Below are 20,271 nucleotides of genomic sequence, written 5' to 3' on the forward strand. Positions count from 1 at the left end.
ATTTGACTGGAGCAACTGTGTGGATGATGGTGTCATTTATCCCCAGAATTAGTCAACACTTGAAGTGGAGAAAAGTGGGAGGGAATGAATCTGTTTGAGACATACTAACATTGAAGTGTTTACGGGAAATTCAAGTGAAAAACTGAGTAGAACTTGGAAGAGTATATTGAAATTGCTGTGGGACAATATATAGTAGGAGAAAAGAAATGTTCATGTATATAGTAAAATTAATTAAATACCATTAAATACAGTGTTTTTTTGTCTTGTTTTAATTAGGAGTATATGGTGATGTACATCGAGTGAAGATAATGTTTAATAAAAAGGAAAATGCCTTGGTTCAGATGGCAGATGCACACCAAGCCCAGCTAGGTACTAATGATTAATGGTGATGATGATAACTTGTTCTGTTTGTATCTGAATTTTCCTTCAAAATAAACAAATGTGTATCTAGAAGCAATATAATTTTATGAGTACTTCCTGTAGTAAAGTCTTCATTATTAGTTGCATCTGCTTATACTTTTAAGGTAAAAAATACTCATTACTCCTTTGAAGTTCATTTATCAACTTGAAAGTATTGTTAGTATTTATAGGTTTCACTCTCAGGTTTCCTATTAAGTTTTAAGTAATAGACATTACTTGTTTAATTTCATTTTTTGGATTCTTCAACTTCTAAATTTCTAGAATTATTGAGTGGTTTAGAAGTTTGAGCAAACTTCCTAATGATGGGACAAGAAGGAGTAGTTCCACAGCCTCACTTTTTTTTTTCAAATAAAAAATTTAATTTCAGAAACTGAGTTCACCATTTATAAATACACTAAAGCATAGTCTACACAAATTTAGATTAAGTATAGGTACAGTATTTTAACAAAATGACAACTTTTCTAAAAGATCAATATTAAATTGATTTGAAATGAGAAAATGAACCCTTTTTCAGATGTTAACACAAAAACTTTGAGGACCTATTGATTGTTAAAAGACATAGCCTTGGGCCGGGGATTTAGCTCAGTGGTTTCACCGCCTGCTGGCGCAAGGACCTGAGTTCGATCCCCGGTACCAAAACAATAAAACATAAATAAAAGGCATAGCCCCACTTTTAAAGCAGCTATTAAGATACTGCTATTCAGATTTCTCGAAAAAATGCTTTGACATAAAGCTAATATACTCAAAGACACTTTATCAGTACTTTAGTTCTAGACACTCTGGAACTTCCTAGCACTCTGCTCAGAAGATAGTTATTTTTTGTTTGTTTTTGTTTTTTAATTACTTTTAACTTAATACATTTCCCTAAGAGTTTTTAAATCCTTCAACCCTCAGGCTGACTTAATTTTAAAGGATTCAGTGAAAATAATTTCTGGTAACAGGGAAATACTTCTGAGAATCCATCTTGATACTCAAACTTACTTTCTTCCTGTAGCAATGAACCATCTAAGTGGTCAGAGACTTTATGGAAAAGTGCTCCGTGCTACACTGTCCAAACACCAAACAGTTCAGCTTCCTCGAGAGGGACAAGAAGACCAAGGTCTGACTAAGGATTTCAGCAATAGTCCTTTGCATCGCTTTAAAAAGCCTGGCTCTAAAAACTTCCAGAATATTTTTCCACCATCAGCCACGCTGCATCTTTCCAACATTCCGTATGTATCTAATAATTTACTCATTTAGGTGACTAATAATCATCAATAGGTGGTTTGGATGAGGTAAATTCTCTGAAATTATTCTAATTTTGAAGTTGTCTTGGTCCCTAATTTCTTAAAAGAGTTTTTTCACCATCATGCCTTAAGGACATTCTGTCTGTAGTCATACTCTCTAAGAGTGAAAAATCAGTGTTTTCAAATTTTCTGAAATAATTAGCTGCCTGTTAAGAAAGTGCATAAAGATAGATGTTGCAGAAATACTACATTGGTACGTACTTGTTCATTTCTTGGTAGAAGTAATAATTCTTATGTAACCAATATAGTAATCAAAATTAAGATAATTTATATATGTATCAAATTATGTATGTAAGAATTTGGTGCTAGATGTGGTAGCACACGGTTTTAATGTCAGTACTCTGAGGGGCTAAAGGAGGAGAATCCCAAGTTCAAGCCCAAGTTAATAAAGCTTTATAAAAGCTCTTAATAAAGCTGTGTTTCAAATTTTAAAAATAAAATAAAAAAGAGCCAGGACATAGCTCAGTACCGTGGAGGGTGAAGAATGTTGTAAAAATGAATTCTGTACATTTGATCTGCAAGTTATAGATTACTTAAAAACTAAAAGTTAGCTGGCCATAGTGGCTCATGCCTGTAATCCCAGCATTCTACACAGTGAGACAAGAGGATCCCAGATTCAAGCCGAGCCTGGACAATGTAGTGAGTCAGCGAGAGAGACCTGCCTCAAATTTTCTTTTAAAAAGAAAGGATGTAGCCCAGTGCAAAGGCCCTGGGTTCAGTCCCCAGCACTGGGGCTTTAGGGGATGCTAAGAGTTATTTTTTGTGACCATCTATAGGTCTCTTTCTTAACCAGTATTCTGTTGGTTTATAGTAATTTTTAGTTATCTTCAGCTCTGCTATTGACAAACCACAGCCCAGGACTGTTTTTTTATACATACGAACTAAGGATGATGTTTGCCTTTTTTTGTTTCTGTTTTTAAGACATTCTTACTATATAGTCCAGGCCAGACCAGCATTGAACTCACTGTGTATCCCAAGCTGGCCTCAAAACTTATCATCTTGTTTAGCCTCTCAAGTGCTGGGTTAAAGGTGATTTCATATTTTAAAATGGTTGAGAAAAAGAGCAGAAGAAAAATACTTTATATGAGAAAATGACATAAATTCAAATTTCACCTTCCATAAAGTTTGATGTAAAACAGCTATCATTTCCATAATATCTATTATGGCTGCTTTTAAACTATCACAGCAAAGCTGAATAGCTGCAACAGAGGTTATATGGCCCACAAAGACTAAGAAAACATATGGCAACTCTTGTACTAATCCTTCATCTACAAAAATGTCAATTTTGTATATATTAAACTAACACATGAAACAAAGTAAGCTTTGGAAGGAGGAATAAAAGCTATGGGACTTTGGGTAACTGAAAGGATATTTATAGAACGTATAAATGACTTTATTCTCCCATGTAAATCTGTGAAGTAACAAATTGTTTCTATTTGATTATTAAATTTAACTTTAATGTAAAAAAAAAAGCTATAGGAGATACTTTTGTGTGTAAAAATTTAAAGACTAAGGAGATGGAAAGGGTAAAGTTCTCTGATCATTATTGAGAATAAGAATATGAGCTAAAGCCTGGAGATATAGCTTAGTTGTAGAGTGCTTGTTTGGCATGCTCAAGGGCCTGGATTTGACCCTCATCACAACCAAAAAAAAAGATAAATAACAAAGGAAAAGAATTATTCAAAAAACTGTACTGCTAAATGCCCACCCTCCCTTGCTGGTGTGCAGTTAGGAAGTTAGGAGAAACCTTTAATCTGAATTGGGCAGTGAACTTCTTATAACTGAGAAGTTGGAGCAGTCACATAAAAAAAATCCAGAGTACATGAATACAGAAATGTAGCAATTCATCATTGTGAAGTAACTAAATGAGTATGTCATTGTTAGCTTCTTAAAAACAACCCTTTATGCAGGAGCTGGCCACCAGTTGCAATTTATATAGGTAGAAAAAGAAATATCTTAATATCTTTTGAGCCATCTTCCAGGTTCTGGTTACTTTGCTGTTGCTTTATGCATATTACCTCACTTAATGTTCATAACAACCCTTTTTAAAGATAGTTGTGGTAAATTTTACATAACATAAAATTATTGTAGGAGTGGAACTGGAGATTGAACCCATTGAGCCCTAAGCTACATCCTCAGTCCTTATTTAAAAAATTTTTTGAGACAAAGTTTCACTGAATTGCCAGGCTGGCCTCAAACTTGTGATCCTCCTACCACAGCCTCTGTGTAGCTGGGATTACCTGCACCATGCACAACAAATTAACTGTTTTGAAGTGTACAATGCAGAGAACAGTCACATAAATACATTCACATTACTGTGTAACCACCACCTATATCTATCTGAAGAAACTTTTTTCATCATCACAAATTGAAACTCTGTACCCATGAACCGGTAACTTCCCATTTCTTCCTACCTCTTAGTTCCATGCACTTACTGTTCTATATTATGATTTTATCAGTTTATCCGTAATAATCCTTGAGATAAGGTCATTAGTTTCATTTTATTGATGGACCAGAGACTAAGGGTGAGTAATTACTCAAAGTGGTATGCTAAGTAGGTCAGGAATAGAATATGGGCTCAAGGGCACTGTTCCCCAGCTCTGCTTCCAGGCCACTGTGAAGTGAGCGGCTTTGCTCCACCAGTCAGTCCATTCTGATATGATGGTTCTGCCTTGAAGCCAACTGACCCTGGACTAAAACCTCTGATTAAATTAAATATCTCTTTTTAAAAAAAAAAATGCTGAGTGTAGTGGTGCACACCTGTAATCCCAGCATTCAGAAGGCTGAGGCAGGAGGAATACTGTGAGTTTGAGGCCAGCCTAAGCTAAATAGTGAGTTCAAGGCCAGCCTGAACTACACAGCAAGACCCTGTCTCAAAAAAAAACCAACCAAGAATGTGGGCTCAGATTTGTCTTCCTGCAAGCCAATGATAATTCCACATTGTCTTTGCTAGTCAGTTTTGAAAAGATGAGTCCATTTTTCATCAGTTGACTCTCTGGCTCATAGACCATTATATTAGTTTTCTGCTGCCACATAACAGATCACCCCAAAGCATAACAGCTTAACACAATAGTAAATATTCAGTATCTCATACTATTACTGTGATCAGAGGCTGGGTGGGTTTGTCTGAAATCTCTCTTATGGTTGCAGTCAAAATGCTGGGTAAAGGGGATCTGGCGGTGTAGCTCAGTGGTAGATCATGTGCTTAACCTGCATGAGGCCCTGGGTTCAGTTACCAGCACAGCCCCCCAAAATAAGGCTAGGCAAAAGTACAGTCACCTGAAGGAGCATACCATCAGTTTTTGGTTAGAGAGTACATGTACTGTTTCTCTATTCACTGTAAGAAGGGAATTCTGAAGCATGTGAATATTAGAGGCAGAAGTACTTGGGGACCATCTCAGAACCTGACTACCACATATCCACATTAAGTATTACCCTCAAGGTAATTGAAAATGCAGAGCTCTAGGCTATAATAGACAAGTCAGAGCTAGGGAAGTAACTTTGGAAGTACTAGTTAATAACTGAGGACACTTTTGTAATAATCACTTTAAAAGAACACATCTAGAAAGAACTTTTTGACCTTTTTATATTTGTTAGTATCTTTAGCCCAGATTGAGACTGGCCTGATGTGATAGCAGACACTTACAATTTCAGCTGCTCAGGAGGCTGAGACCAGAGGACCACAAGTTCAAGAGAGCCTGGAAAATTTAGCAAGGCCATGTCTCAAAATACAAATGACTGAAGGTGTAGCTCAGTGGTAGATCACTCTGGGTTCATAGTCTAGTAACTTTAAAAGAAAAGGTTAAGGGAAAATTCTGTTGTTTGAGAATGCATGTGTGTCAGTCATAAGAATCTTTCTAGGCCCTTCCAAATCATGTCTTTGTTACATGGCTCAGTAATTCTGTTCAAATACAAAATACTCTAGAGATTTGGTGTTGGCTCAAGTTAATCTTTGCTTCATTTGAGAATTGGGGCTAATGTAATTGATGCGCTGATGTTTTTACAGCCCTTCTGTTACAATGGATGATCTGAAGAACATTTTCACAGAGGCTGGATGTTCAGTGAAGGCTTTTAAATTCTTTCAGTAAGTCCTTGCTTTCAAGAAACACATTAACATTATTTAACATGTTTTGTAAATGAAGTCTTCTGGTGGAAGGAGAAATTTGGAAACAAAATTAATTGTAAATACTTTTTATGCTATTTTCAGGAAAGATCGCAAAATGGCACTCATTCAGTTAGGATCTGTGGAAGAAGCAATCCAGGCCCTCATTGAACTTCATAATCATGATCTTGGAGAAAATCACCACCTCAGAGTTTCCTTCTCAAAATCTACAATCTGATTTTCTGTGAATTTTTCTCCTAAAACTGGACCATAGTGACAGTAAAACCTTCAGACATAGACTGAAGCAGTTCAAGACCAACTCTGCCTCTTTCACAAAAATAACTCTGAGTTTGATATTTAAATATATTAAAAACATGAGATATTCTTTTTCTTTTCTTTTTCCCCCTGCTGGTATATAATCAAAAGTTTGTTTTCCTTTCTACCATGGTTTCTATGAAAGTACCTGTATAAAAAATGTGTTTTCCATAATTTAATTCCCCACATTAAAATCAATTTCAAGAGGACAGACTTTTTTTTTAGTTTGGGTCAGATTAGCCTTATATGACATTTCTAAACTCCTTTGTACTTTGAGAGATTTAAGGATATGGACTTTAAAAATTACTTGATGTAAGTAATTTAAATCACAATCAAGTTTTTAAGATTCAAAAGTCTGACCCCTGTAGGAAATTATGTTCACTTTTAAATTATGTCAAATATTTGCCATATAATGATGGTTGTTAGACATAAACACATGAATTGTATTGCAAGCAGATTTATAAACATGCATGTTTTGATTCTATGATTTCATTTTTAAACTCTTTGACACTCCTTTGAATAATGCATTATCTTTTTAAGACTTATTTGGAACAATGAAGTGTCTCAACTGTGCCCAGGGAAATTAAGTCAAATTCAACTAAGATATATTAAGATGTCAGAATAACTAATAATTTTATTAGAAAAATCATGTCTTAAATCTCAAAATGACACTTTTTTGTTGAGTAATATAAATATGATATTGGGAAATTTTAAAAAATAATCCTACTTATAAACTACTTTTTTATAATTGTTTTCAGAAAAAAGTTTACAGTCTTATGGAAAATATTCAGGTCTATCATATGGTTTGACAGATTTTTTAAAAGTTATTTTTGGTAAGGTCTTCTTTTAGAAAAGAATTAATCTCAAGGGTTTTTTGTACCACTATCTCTAATACTTAGAATTACTGTGTACTTACTTAATTTCTTATTATGTGCCTTATTATGTGCTTAAGATACAATAGGTTAGAGTTTTATCTAAATATCTTGAAAGCTATATTGTGGGCTTGGTGAGCATTTTGTTTTCTCTTTCTCTGTTTTGGTAAAGATTTAAAAAGGTTTTTTCATTGCAATTTTAAGTGGTTTTCAATAAGTAATAGTTTTTATTCCAATTTTTGGTGCTTTGGTGCAGAGGTGGGGTAGGGAAGGGTGAATAATTTGAGGAATATTCAGTGTACACTTGTAGGCCTCTACATTGTGACTGGTAGCAGTTGTTGCCAGTTATCACACACCAATTTGGGGCTGTAGAATGCAATCTTAGTTTCTGGGTCTTGTCTAATCTTTATTGCCCATAAGAATTTGTCTCAGGATTACTTGGTTCTTCTCAGTACTCAAGTGAGAACTTTGCTTTTCTTTGTTAGTGTAATTTACTGAGTGCTCACATATTTGGGAGTATAAGAAGGTGGGCTATTTTTTATACTCTGTTCCTTTTTCTCTTTTTGGTTGAATGTAAGTGCATTTTAATGTTGCTTCAGTGACTGTATAATGTAAAATTATTTCTTCTTAACAAGAAACCACTTTTGTTAATTATTCCTTCAGTGCTTGATTAGATTTTTTTAAAGCAGAATTTATCAAAAGGATCAACTTAATCCACCCCTTTTACACTTTTTGTATTTTTTTAAGTGGCTCATCTCAACTTTAAAAAGAATATCTCAATCTTTCTGCTGTATTCCAACCATTAATTTGAACTTAGGGAGGTTTTTTAATTTAAAAAATATTGCAAAAATTTAGAGATTGAAAGAGACATAAAATCAGAATTCACTCAACACCAAGCAACAGTTAGTTGGTAGAATAGGAAAAGATGACACTAAGTAGAGACCTTTCAAATGATCAGTTTAGTATTGGCCAAATAGGCATAATCATTTACCTAGTTGGGGGGTTTTTCCTTCCACTTTTGAAATATATTTTTACCTACACAATGAGTAGAGAAAGAAGGGAAAAATAATTAAGAAACCTCCCAGGGCCGGGGATTTAGCTCAGTGGTTTCGCCGCCTGCTGCGCAAGCACAAGGACCCGAGTTCGATCTCCGGTACCAAAAAAACAAAAACCAAAAAAAGAAACCTCCCTAAATTTGTTCTTTATTTCCTTCTACACAGGCACTGTTATAATATTCAGTGGCATGTTAAATTGGGTTACTTCATTTGTTTTGAGTTGGGAATTATTGTGTAATTTATTCATGATTCTCATAACATCCAGCATAAGTGTAGCAAAAATTACTGATAGCAGAAGGTAAATCATAATAGTGTTGAATGTAATTTTGAAGAAGGAGATGGCCTTTAAGTCTGAGAGAGAACATTTAAATCCTTTTCAGGGATTTGTGTAGATAGATGTGTGTGTGTGTGTGTGTGTGTGTGTGTTTGCGCTTGTGTGTGTATATAGATAAGTGTATATACATACATGCGTCCTTCTAATGTTGTATATACATATGCACATTACATACATTTTAATTTATTGACAAAGAATAACCAAATTAAGATTTGGAAAAGTGGGATATTCTTGTTTTTAAAGAGCATGTTCAAAGCCATCAGATTGTGTTTAAAATTAGCTGTAGCACATGGATGTTGTCCTTATTGAGCTCTTGGCTGTTTGAATTATAGAAGTCTACAGTATTTGTGTTGGCATAGCTTTTGTAAAAAAATTTAAACATATCAGGGTGGTGGAAAAATGGGATCTGTATATTTTTATTTTGGCATGGATTTTTCAGTATATGCTAAGGGATGGTTTGTTTTTGCTGTCGATCTGCCACAGTATCCTATTTTTAAATTTATTTACTTTATTTTAAGGAATATTGGTGTATCATTTTTTGAGGTATCTTGACTTTTACACAAAGTATATACATTCAGGACTTTAAAAAATAGCAGTTCACATTTAACAATAGCAATCTATGCCGAAATGTTTTAAGATTTGAATAACTTGGGTAGTAGTAAAATGTTTTATGTAAGATACAAAGTAGCAAAATATTGTATTACCTTAATTGACAATTTATTTACTGGAGAGTATCAGAATGACCCAGTAGCTCCTACAGAATGCCATAAATTACTTAAGCCTAAATATTATCAGTTAATCATAACAATGTTTGAACTTAGTTTTTAGAGCCGCAATTTCTTCCAGCCTGATTCCTTAGCAAGGCCTTCCTTGGCTCCACCTACTAAGCTGATCCTAGGTTCTGCTTTAGTTGAAGAATTAGCTCTTATTGTCAGATTCCTTGTCATCAGATCACTATGTTTATATTTTAATATACTGTTAGGAAGTTTCTTTTCTGTTTCCATTAAATATTTTTGGACAAAAAAGTGACAAACTTGAAAGTATGTGTTCTTTTTCTTCCCCAGCAAATCACTGAAATACCTTGTTTGCCAAACTGTCAGCCTTTTTAAAAATATAATGTGTACTGCTATTTTTAAACCAAAAAGAGACAGCAACTATGTGTAATACATTTTTCTTACCCTTTCCTTTGTCTCAATCTGTTATTAATGAAAATAAAACTGCCAGACCTAAACAAATATGATTTAGATTGCACAAAATTTTGAAGTGTAACTCAGCTGTCTTTCACAAGAATTGTGTTGTTATCTACAAGACTATTACAGTCTTTTTTCGGAGCAACTTCTAACAGCTAGTTGTGAATGGTTTAAAAAGTAGGAGATTACTAAAATCCTAATTTGGGGGGTTTTATAAAAAGAGAAAAACAAAACAGGACCAAAGTCTATGTGCCTTCTTCAGTAGTCTTAATTGACCTTTTCTTCCTATTTGAGACTAAGGTAGTATCAGTATTCTGATTTTCAGGAAGTATGTACTATGTAGTTTTAAGAGAATGTTATCCCACAAACTAGTCATACAAGCAAATAATTGTAACTCTGTAAATGCATTCTCTGTTACACTTTTGCCTTGATCACATAATATTCATTATAGAGCTTTTGCTGGTTCAAGAACAGAACTGCTCTAAATCTTTGTGGTAGTCACCTTAGTTTTTGAAATCTGAGGCATATGTTCCAGAGAACAGGGATATTTGTCTGGTCCAGTGACCTTGGTGATAATGGTGATGATTGAAAGCTGCTTAAGGCAAGCTCAACACTGTCAACAGATTTTTGTTGTTGTTATTTTTCACTTGTTGGATTTATATAGTAGTTGTAATAACATATTTAAATAGCTATTTTTTGGTGTCATTTAAAAAAAATCATACTCTGGCCTTTTTTTCCATTTCCATTATTGTTACCCAGATCTTTAAAAAATTCATCCCACATCTAGAAAGTACTAATTATAAAGATTGTTGACCAGGCAAAGTTTTACATCAAAATGTCACCTCATTGCTCTGACCAAAGACTGACTGTTCTGGTTTTAACTCCTCTATCAAGCATTTTCCCCGAGCTCCTTTCTGAAAGACCCAGTGCAAAGCGGCCTTTACTTCCTATTTCCTATTAGTGAATAGACTACTTAAAGAAATGGGAGTTTAAACATGAACAGAATGGACTAGGATGACAAGAGTTTGATGGGCATTTTCAGTACTGTATTCAGAAAAAATAAATAGCACAGCTAGGAGCCTCTGACATTGTCTTGTGTTTTACGCGGTCTGTTCATAAAATTCCCTTTTTCAGTTTGTAAGAATGTTCACCTAACAGAAGAAAATGCTGTAAATATTTGTAACAACTTTTTTTTAACCAGGCCAAAAAAGAAAAAAAAGGTTTTGGGAACAAGTTAACATATAAAGTGGTTTTATGTAAAACATCAATTGTCTTGTATATTTTGATAAGCAGCAGTACCAGCTTTCATTTGTAATACGGTTTGTGGCATTGGAAGAAAAGGATTCTGTGATCGTTGAAGTGAATTATGTTATAAATGCAAAGAGAAGATAAAATATTAAAAGCATATTTTCTAAATGCGTAGTGCATGGTTAATTCAAGCTTCTGTACTCTACAGTATATTCCATTTTCCTGCAGTTTGTATATTTGCTATTACTTGATATCTCTAATCTCTTTTCCTAACAATATAGCATTGTAGCATGCCTTTTAATAAATGTCATAACATCTGTAGTCTCTTAAATTTTTCTGTGTTCTTGTATGTACTTTCGGTTTGCCTTGTCTTACCTGTAATTCTAATGATGTCATTTTCTTCTTTTTTCCATAGTAATCTTTCTCAGTTTGTCATAAAGAATATAAACACATATTCAAGCAACTTTAAAAACAGAAAAAAATAACTGCTGCTCTTTTAATTTAGAGATAATTGTTATTTTGAGGAGCAAAGTGCTTTTCTTTTTCTTTCTCTTTTTCTTTTTTCCGGTACCAGGGATCACACTCAGGACCTTGCACTTGTCACGCAGGTTGCGGCCTCACTGAGCTACATCCCCGGCCTGCAAAGCACCTTTCTGATCTTTTCATAGTGCACTCTTTTGGTCATTCTCCCTTTGGTTAATGAGTACATGTTAGTGTGCTTGCTTGCTCAAGCGCCTTCCTCCTCTTCCTCCTCTTACCCTCCCCCTCCCCCTCCTTCTCTCACCCTTCTCTCCTCCTTTCCCCCTCTCAGCCTCTCTCCAATTTGGTTCAATTTTTGACTTCCCTACAGCATTAGTATACACACACTTTGAGACATGAAGTGTGATCTCACACTGAGTTTTGTCCTTTTTAGTTAAAGGTTAACATAGTCACCGACTTCTACTTATTGCTTTTCCTCATAGAAATGTTTTACTTCTTGGTTCTTTAAAGAAATGCTAGATTGCAGGAGTCTTAAGCAGCTTGTGTGCCTTTTTTCTCTTTTCTTTTCTCTTTTTTTTTCTTTTATTTCCCCCCTCCTCTGTCCTCCATTCCTTCTTCCCCTTCCCCCTTCTCTTCCCTCTCTCTCTCCCCTCTCCTCTCTCCTGTCTTCTGTCTTATCTTTCTTGTTGCTGGCTAGGTAGTCAAGGCTGGCCTTGAACTCAGGATCCTCCTGCCTCACTCAGCCTCCCAAATGGTAAGAGTTACAGACATGTGAAATCATGTCCATAACAGTCATATTTATTTAAATCTTTTACTCCCTGGTCTCTTAAAAGTATAAGTTTAGGGCCCAGGGATTTAGATCAGTGGTTCTGGTGCCTGCCTCACAAGCGCAAGGTCCCGAGTTTGATCCCCGGTACCAAAAAAAAAGTATGTTTATTTTTAATGGAACAAAAACATTAGGTAATCATTGCTAGTCTTTGCTGGCTTACATGTAAAATATCTTCACTCTATAAATGTCATGAGATAAATAGCTGGTACTTTTTTTTTTTAAGACAAGGTCTCACTGAGTTAACCAGGCTGAGTTTGAATCTACAGTCCTTCTGTCTCAGCATCCCAGAGTTTTGGGATTACAGGTGTGCAACACCATGCCCAGCTACTAGTCCTTACTTCAGCATAAGAGGCATTTTTATTAGAAAAAGATAAAATAACCATATGGCCGAATGAAGCTTTTATAATTTGATAATCTGAGAAATATTTATTTACACAGCAGAGGACTTGTAACACTACTAAGAGTCGTGTACCTTTGAGCATAATGGGACCTAAAAGATCATCTTGATCCATTTTATGTTGGTTGCAGAGTCTCCACCAGAGCCCAAATCCCTGTGACTTTATCCAGTGCTCTTGTGTCATATCCAGCCACCACAGTTCTGTACTACTGAGTGCTGCTGATGTTTTGATTTGAAGGTCTTCTTAGGTATTCTGAAAACTACCAAAATCAGCATAAAGGGATTGAGTACATGGTGGGAGTACTTCTACTGAACGGGTAAAATGCCTGTCTACTACAGAATTTGAATTGATAATGTTTCACATCATAAATTAGGAAAACAAGTTTAAAAAATATTTCTCCGTTCTAGAGGCTAGAAATCCAAGATGAAAGTGTGAGTAGTGTTGATTTTTTCCAGTGCCTCTCCATGGTTTGTAGATCTCTATTATATTTTCCCTGTACCATCTCCTAGTCTCTGTGTCTGTGTCCTAATCTCTTCTTATGAGGACAACAGTCATAATGGGCTTAGGGCCCACTCATATGAGCAATTTATACCTGAATTACCACTTTAAAACTCTCCAGTTCAGTCAAATTCTGAGTTATGGGAGGATAGGCTTCAGCATAGAGATTGGAATGGGAAGGGCATGCAATTCGGCCCATGCTCCTTTTTTTTTTTTTTTTTTGGTACCAGGGATCGAACTCAGGACCTTGTGGTTTGAGGCAGGTGGCAGCATCACTGAGCTAAATCTCCAGCCCTCATGCTCCTGTTTTAGTAGAAGTTATTCAGTTCACCAAATACTGATTGTGCCAGCAGTTGAGCTAGGTGCTGGGACAGTTAAAAGCATGATGACTTACCATTTAGGAATGTTATGTACTGGAAATGTCAGCCTATATCCATAAATCAAGTATGAACCCCTGCCTTCATTAGCAGACCCCACCCCCCAAAATGGATTGTGAAGTCTCTAGTCTTAATACAAATGGCTGAAACTATCCTACAACTAGTTATTACATGGGAATGCATACCCTGTAATAAATAGATGCTTTTTACTCTCAGAAATAAGCCATTTCAGAGTAGTGATAACTTCTAAGACAGATGACATTACTTGAACAGTTACAGAGATGAGCTGGTGTGCTATGCACAATTTTTTGTTTTGTAGTACTAGAGTGAACACAAGACTACTTGCGTGCCAGACAAGCACTGAGCTACAGCCCCAGCCCAGTGCCTAATTTTTTGGTACCGGGGATCGAACTCGGGTCCTTGTGCTTGTGCAGCAGGCAGCGAAACCACTGAGGTAAATTCCTGGCCCCACCAGTGCCTAATTTTTAATGTCCAACATTTGTTGATAAGTGAACTGGGCTGGGTTAGGTATAAGTGTTAAAACCATTTTGTTTAAAATTTGCATGATTTTTCTGCATCAATTTTTTTCTTTTTATTTCACTTTAATGGGAAATTGTCCCTATATGAAATTCTACCAAAACAATTTATGTTTAAGTGCTAAAATTCTAGTAACAATTTCATGAAATTCACTGCATGTCTAACCCATTGGATTTCACTGTAGAATTTTCACTGCTAGTGTAAAGAAAGTATAATTAAGTAGGAAAAGTTAATGACTTCAATGCACCATAAAGATTTGCTATCTATTTTCTTTTGATTATGTCCAAAAATATAACAGGATGACATAAAAGCCCAATAGTTGGAATAAATTGTCCTCATAAGCTCCTGTATTAGTTTGTGCTTAAGGTTATGGAATTAAACTGTTGCTTTTTTTTTTTTTGAGACGGTATTACTATGTAGTTCAGGCTGGCCTTGAACTCACAGTGATCCTCTTGCCTCAGCAACTTGAGTTCTGGGATTGCAGGCTTGTGCCACCACGCCAAGCAATCTGTTGCATTCTGTTTTACAGAGTACAAATATCAGATTCTAACCTAGTAAAAGACTATCTTTAAAAGCTTCTATTGATTTTATAAGCGTTAGACAAAGTACATTCTCAGGCAAAAGGCATTACTAGAGAGAATGATAGTAATGGAATACTTTATAATGTTACAGATAAACACAACATCTCTTAAAACTACATCAAAGAGAGGGGCTGGGGATGTAGCTCAGTGGTGCTGCTGCCTGCCTTGCAAGTACAGTGTCTTGAGTTCAATCCCTGGTACAAAAAAGAAAATTCATAAAACTACATGAAAGAACCTGGAGGGTGTGATCTTGAGTAAGGCAGCCATACTCCAAAGAATGTATAATGTATAATTTTATTTAAATCAAGTTCAGAAACAGGTCAAGAAGGTAGTATTTATAAAAGGGTATGAGGAGAGATTTCTGGTATCTGGTTAGTGTTTTATTGACCCTTGTGCCAGTTACTTGGGAATGTTTACTTTCTGGTGATAAATTGAGCTATAATACATTTGGGATTTATGTATTTGTATGTTATATTTTAGTTAACAGGATTTTACATAACTTTAAGTACTAAGGGACTATAAACCATTCCCATGATTCTTCAATACGGTATCCTACCCAGAAAGACCCTCTTAACAAAGAAACCAACATACCAAGGACTGAGTTTCATGGTGAAAGTCTCCTGTTTGTGTTTATACCTGTACTACATTTCTCTGACTATGGCATGCCTACAAGGAAAATAGTCCCTTGACAAAACACAAACCATGTTTTCAAGTCAGTTTCGTCTTCTAAACAGTTTTCTACTTAACTAGATTCAGAAAAGATGTAATAATAATTTTAGTTGGTTTTGCTGCCATAAGCCTGATACAGAATATTTGATGTTCAACCCTTAATTTCTAATGAGAAACCAGAAAGCCCTACCTAACTCTCTTGCATTAAAGAGGAGACTGTGGAAGGCTTAAATTTGTCACTAAGATTCTCTTCTTTTTTTTAACAGTATGTAGTAATTTTACAAAATACTGCATTTCAGTGTATTTATAAATGGCTATGACATTTTTATCTTATCTGTCCCCCCCATCACTGTCCCTCACACCTCTTCTCTGTACTCCCTCATTCCTCACCTTTTCTCTAATGAAGTCTCTCTTCTATAGCCATGTCTTTTTTTAACATTCATATATTAGGGAAAACACAATACTTGCCTTTCTGAGTCTGGATTATTTAACTTGATCTCCATTTCCATCCATTTTCTTGGAGTGACAAGTTCTTCTCTTGAACTAAATTATCTAATTAGATATATCTCCATATCTTGACTCTTGTAAGTTGTGCTGCAATAAACGGGTATGCAGATATCCCTGTAGTATGCTGATTTGAATGTCTTCAAATATATACCAAGGAGTAGTGTAACAAGGTCATACAATAGTTCTGTTTTTTAGTTGGTGTTTGTTTGGTACCGGGGATTGAACTCAGGACTTTGCACTTGCAAGGCAGGCGCAGTGCCACTATTTTTAGTTTTTTGATCAGTCTTCATACTGATTTACCTGGTAGTTGTACTAATCTATATTCCTACCAGCAGCATAGGTTTCTTTTCCCCCAGCATGCATATCAGCATTTATTGTTTTGTATTTTTGATGATAGCCATTCTGACTGACATGACATGAAATCTGTGTCATTTTGATTTACATTTCCTTAATGGCTAAAGATAGATGTTGGTATTTTTTCATAAGATTATTGACAATTTGTACCTCTTTTGAGAACTGTTTGTTCAATTCCTTTTCCCATTTATTGGATGGGCTATTTGGGATTTTGATTTGTTTTAGTGGTTTTTGTTTTGGATTGTTTTTTTTTAGTTCTTTATAAATTCTAGATATTAATCCTTTGTTGGAAGAGTAGCTGGCACAGATTTTCTTCATTCTGTATGTAGGCTGTCTCTACTGTTGGTTGTTTCCTTTGTGGAAGCATTTTAATGTAATATAGCCCCATTTATTGGTGCTTGCTGTTATTTCCTATTGAAGTTCTATTCAGGAAATCTTTGTGGCTTTGACTTTTTTTTTTTTTTTTTTTGAGACAAGGTCTCACAATGTAGTTCAGGCTGTCCTTGATTTCACTATGTAGCCCAGGGTGGCCTCAAATTCATGGTGATCCTCTTGCCTCAGCCTTCCAAATGCTGGGACTACAGGCATGTGCCACCACGTCTGGCTCATGGCTATGACTTTTAAGTGTCCTCTGTGTTTTCTTCTAGCAGTTTCAAAGTTTCAGGTCTTATATTGAGATCTTCAATCCATTTTTAATTGGGTTTTTTGTACAGGGTGAGATACAGGAACCTAGTTTCTAGATATGCATATCCAGTTTCCCCAGCACCATTTGTTAAAGGACTATCTTTCCCCCAGCATGTTTTTTGCTTCTTTGTCAATAATTAGATGGATGTTGGGCCCAGGGGTTTAGATCAGTGGTTCCACTGCCTGCCTTGCAAGCTCAAGGACCTGAGTTCGATCCCTGGTACCAAAAAAAAAATAATAATAATTAGATGGATATAGTTGTGTGAATTTGTTTCTATGTTCTCTATTCTGTTGGTCTATGTGTCTATTTTCGTGGCTGTAACATGTTAATTTTCTTCTTATTTTTGTGGTATATATACTTATTTTTAACAGTGGCAAAGTTTTACATTTGTTAAAGGAAAAAACAGGCTCTGCAGAGCAACTTTGGGCCTATGAAACAGGGAGAAAAAAAATTTTATACCCAATGGCATGGGTATATTTACAGCATGAAGAGACACAGTAGCCTATTTTTATAGTATATTTTGAAATCAAGTGTTGTAAATCTAGAGTTGCTCTTTTTTTTTTTTTTTTTTTTTGAGACAGGGTCTTGATATGTAGTCCAGGCTGGCCTTGAACTCACTGTGTAGCCCAGGCTGGCCTGAAACACTATGGTCCTCCTGCTTCAGCCTCTTAAGTACTGGGATTATAAGTGTGAGCCACTGTCCCCTTCTGTTGCTTTGTTTTGTTTTATTTTGTTTTGTTAATAGGGTCTGACTAGTCCAGGCCACCCTTGAACTTTTGCTATGTAACCTATGCTGGTGTTGAACTCAGAATTCGTCTGCCTTAGCCTTCCAAGTGCTGGGATTACTGGTATGCACCGCCATGCAGGGGTCTAGCATAGCTTTTTTTTACTCAGAATTGCTTTGGCTGTTCAGGGTCTTATGTGTTTCTATGTGAATTTTAGAATTGTTTTTTCTAGTTCTGTGAAGAATGTCATTGGAATTTTGACGGGGATTATATTGAATATATAGTTCGCTTTCAGTAATATGGTTATTTTAACAATATTCTGCTGATCCGTGAATATTGTAGCTTTTATACATGAAATTGTTTTCCTGATTACTTTCTCAGCTAGTTCATTATTGGCATTCATTAAAATAGCTATTATTTTATCGGGCCAGGGATTTAGCTCAGTGGTTTCATCGCCTGCCTAGCAAGCTCAAGGAGCCGAGTTTGATCCCCGGTACCAAAAAAAAAAAAAAAAAAATTGCTATTGACTTTTTAATGTTGGTTTTTGTATCCTGCTACCTTGCTGAATTTATCAAATCAGTCTTTTGATGGAATTTTAAGGCTCTTCTGAGTATAGTATAGGATCATGTGGTCTGCAAATAAGGATAATTTTACTTTTTCCTTTCCTATTTGTATCCCTTTTATTTCTTTCTCTTGCCTAATTTCTCTGGTTAAAATTTCAAGTACTAGGATTAGTAAGAGTGGGCTTACCTATGTTCTTGATTTTAAAAGAAATACTTTCAGCTTTTCAGTATGATGCTATGGGGTTGGAGCATATAGCTTTTATTATGTTGGAGCATATAGCTTATATACCTGGTTTCTTCAGGGCTTTCATGGAGGGATGTTTGATTTTGTTGAAGAGATTTTCTGCCAATTGAGATGATTATGTGTCTTTATTGATTCAATTTATGTGGTACGTTATGTTTATTTGTGAGGTGGCTTTCTGTTTTGTTTTGTTTTCAGACAGGGTCTTACTTTGCAGTTCAGGCTGACTTTGAACTCACCGTGTACCCCAGGGTGGCCTTGAATTCATGTTAATTCTCCTGCCTCAGTCTCCCACATGCTGGAATTACAAGCGTGCGCACGCGCACATACACACACACACACCCGGCTTTATGATGTTTATTGATTGGTGTGTGATGAACCATCCTTGCATCCTTGGAATAAAAACAACTTTATCATGATGTATGATCTTTTTAATTTGTTGTTAAGTTTGGTTTGCAAGTATTTTATTAAGGATTTTTGCGTCTATATTCATCAAGGATATTGGCCTATAGTCTTCTTTTTTTAAGCAAAGCATTTATTGGTACATTTTAGATATACACAATGATAACATTCATCATAGGGAATTTGTTGTTAGTGTACCTTGATCTGGTTGAGCATCATTGTGATACTAGTCTTTAAGTTTGGAAGCATTCCATCTTGTTCTATTTCATGAAATAATTTTAGGAGTATTGATTTTAGTTCTTGAAAATTCTGGTAAAATTCAGCAGTGAATCCATCTAGTCCTGGCCTCTCCATTGTTGGGAGATTTTTTTATTACTGCTTCAATCCCATTGCTTGTTACTCATCTGTTCGGGGTTTTTTGTCCTCTTGGTTCAATTTGGTCATCTATATCTAGAAATTTAGCCATTTCTTCTAGATTCTCCAATTTATTGGAATATAAATTTTCAAAATACAATAGTCTCTGATGGCCAGGCTGGGTGGCACACCCATGTAATCCCAGCACTTGAGAAGATGAGGCAGGAGGATTGCTGTGAGTTTGAGGCCAGTCTGAACTACATAGCAAGACCTTGTCTCAAAAAACACAAGGTTCTGCATGGGTCTCTTGTCTTTCTCTCTCTCCCATCTCTCTCTTGCTGTACTGGGAATTGAATCCATTGCCCTTGTACTGAACTATATCTTTAGCCCTTTTGATTTTTTGTTTTGTTTTGAGATAGGGTCTTGCTAAGTAGCCCAGACTGAGCTTAAATATGTGATTTACTTGCCTCTACCTCACAGAGGGCTGGGATCATAGGATCCCACACCCAGCTTTTTCTTTCTTTTGTTTAGTTTGGCTAAGAGTTTATTTCACCTTTGGTCTTTATTGTTTCTTTCCTTCTTTTGTTTAGGTTTTGCTTTGTTCTTGTTTTTCTAAGACCTTGAGATGCATCATTCAGTTATTTATGTGAGATCTCTCTGATTTTTTTGATGTAGGCACTCATAGCTATAAACTTCCCTCTTAGTACTGCCTTCACTATTTCCATTGGATTCTAGGAATTTTTCATTATCCTTTGATTTCTTCAATGACCCACTGATTGTCTGATAGTTAATTGTTCAGTCTCTATGTATTTGTATAGTTTCTGTAGTTTCTCTTGCTGTTGACCTCTAGTTTTATTCTGTTGTAATCTGATAGGATGCAAGCGATTATTTTAATGTTTTTGTACTTGCTTTATGGCCTGAAGGATGAGATATTTTGGAAAATGTTCTATGAACAGTTGAAACAACTGTATTGTTGGATAGAATATTCTGTAGAAGTTTGTTAAATCCATTTGACCTATGGTGTCATTTAACTGATTTTTCTTTGTTGATTGGGGGGTTAGGGTGACATACTCTTAATTAATTATAATTATCATGTCTTCTTGGAGGATTGTTCCCTTTACCAATATGTAGTGACTTTGTTTCTTTAATTTTGTCTTAAATTCTGCTTTGTTTGGTATGACTATAGCTACTCCTGCTTGCTTTTGGATACTCTTTGCATGGAATATCACTTTCATCCTTTCACTTTGTG

The 20,271-nt window shown here is 35.5% G+C and overlaps 1 protein-coding gene across 6 annotated transcripts in view; it reads left to right on the top strand.

Annotated features, from left to right (window-relative positions):
- Window positions 1-10,990, top strand: part of Ptbp3 (polypyrimidine tract binding protein 3) — a 119,790-nt gene extending 108,800 nt beyond the window's left edge. For all 6 annotated transcript variants that reach the window (XM_087183357.1, XM_087183358.1, XM_021262243.2 and 3 more), the window contains 4 exons: window positions 277-369; window positions 1,415-1,631; window positions 5,713-5,790; window positions 5,914-10,990. In XM_087183357.1, coding sequence (XP_087039483.1) covers window positions 277-369; window positions 1,415-1,631; window positions 5,713-5,790; window positions 5,914-6,046 — 521 coding nt within the window. In that variant the 3' untranslated portion in view covers window positions 6,047-10,990. The remainder of the gene's footprint in view (window positions 1-276; window positions 370-1,414; window positions 1,632-5,712; window positions 5,791-5,913) is intronic.
- Window positions 10,991-20,271: the final 9,281 nt, after the last annotated feature.

Source organism: Heterocephalus glaber, unplaced genomic scaffold (genome assembly GCF_053883595.1).
Source record: "Heterocephalus glaber isolate CG9 unplaced genomic scaffold, H.glaber_assembly_v1.0 deba00001479, whole genome shotgun sequence".
Lineage (NCBI taxonomy): Eukaryota > Metazoa > Chordata > Mammalia > Rodentia > Bathyergidae > Heterocephalus > Heterocephalus glaber.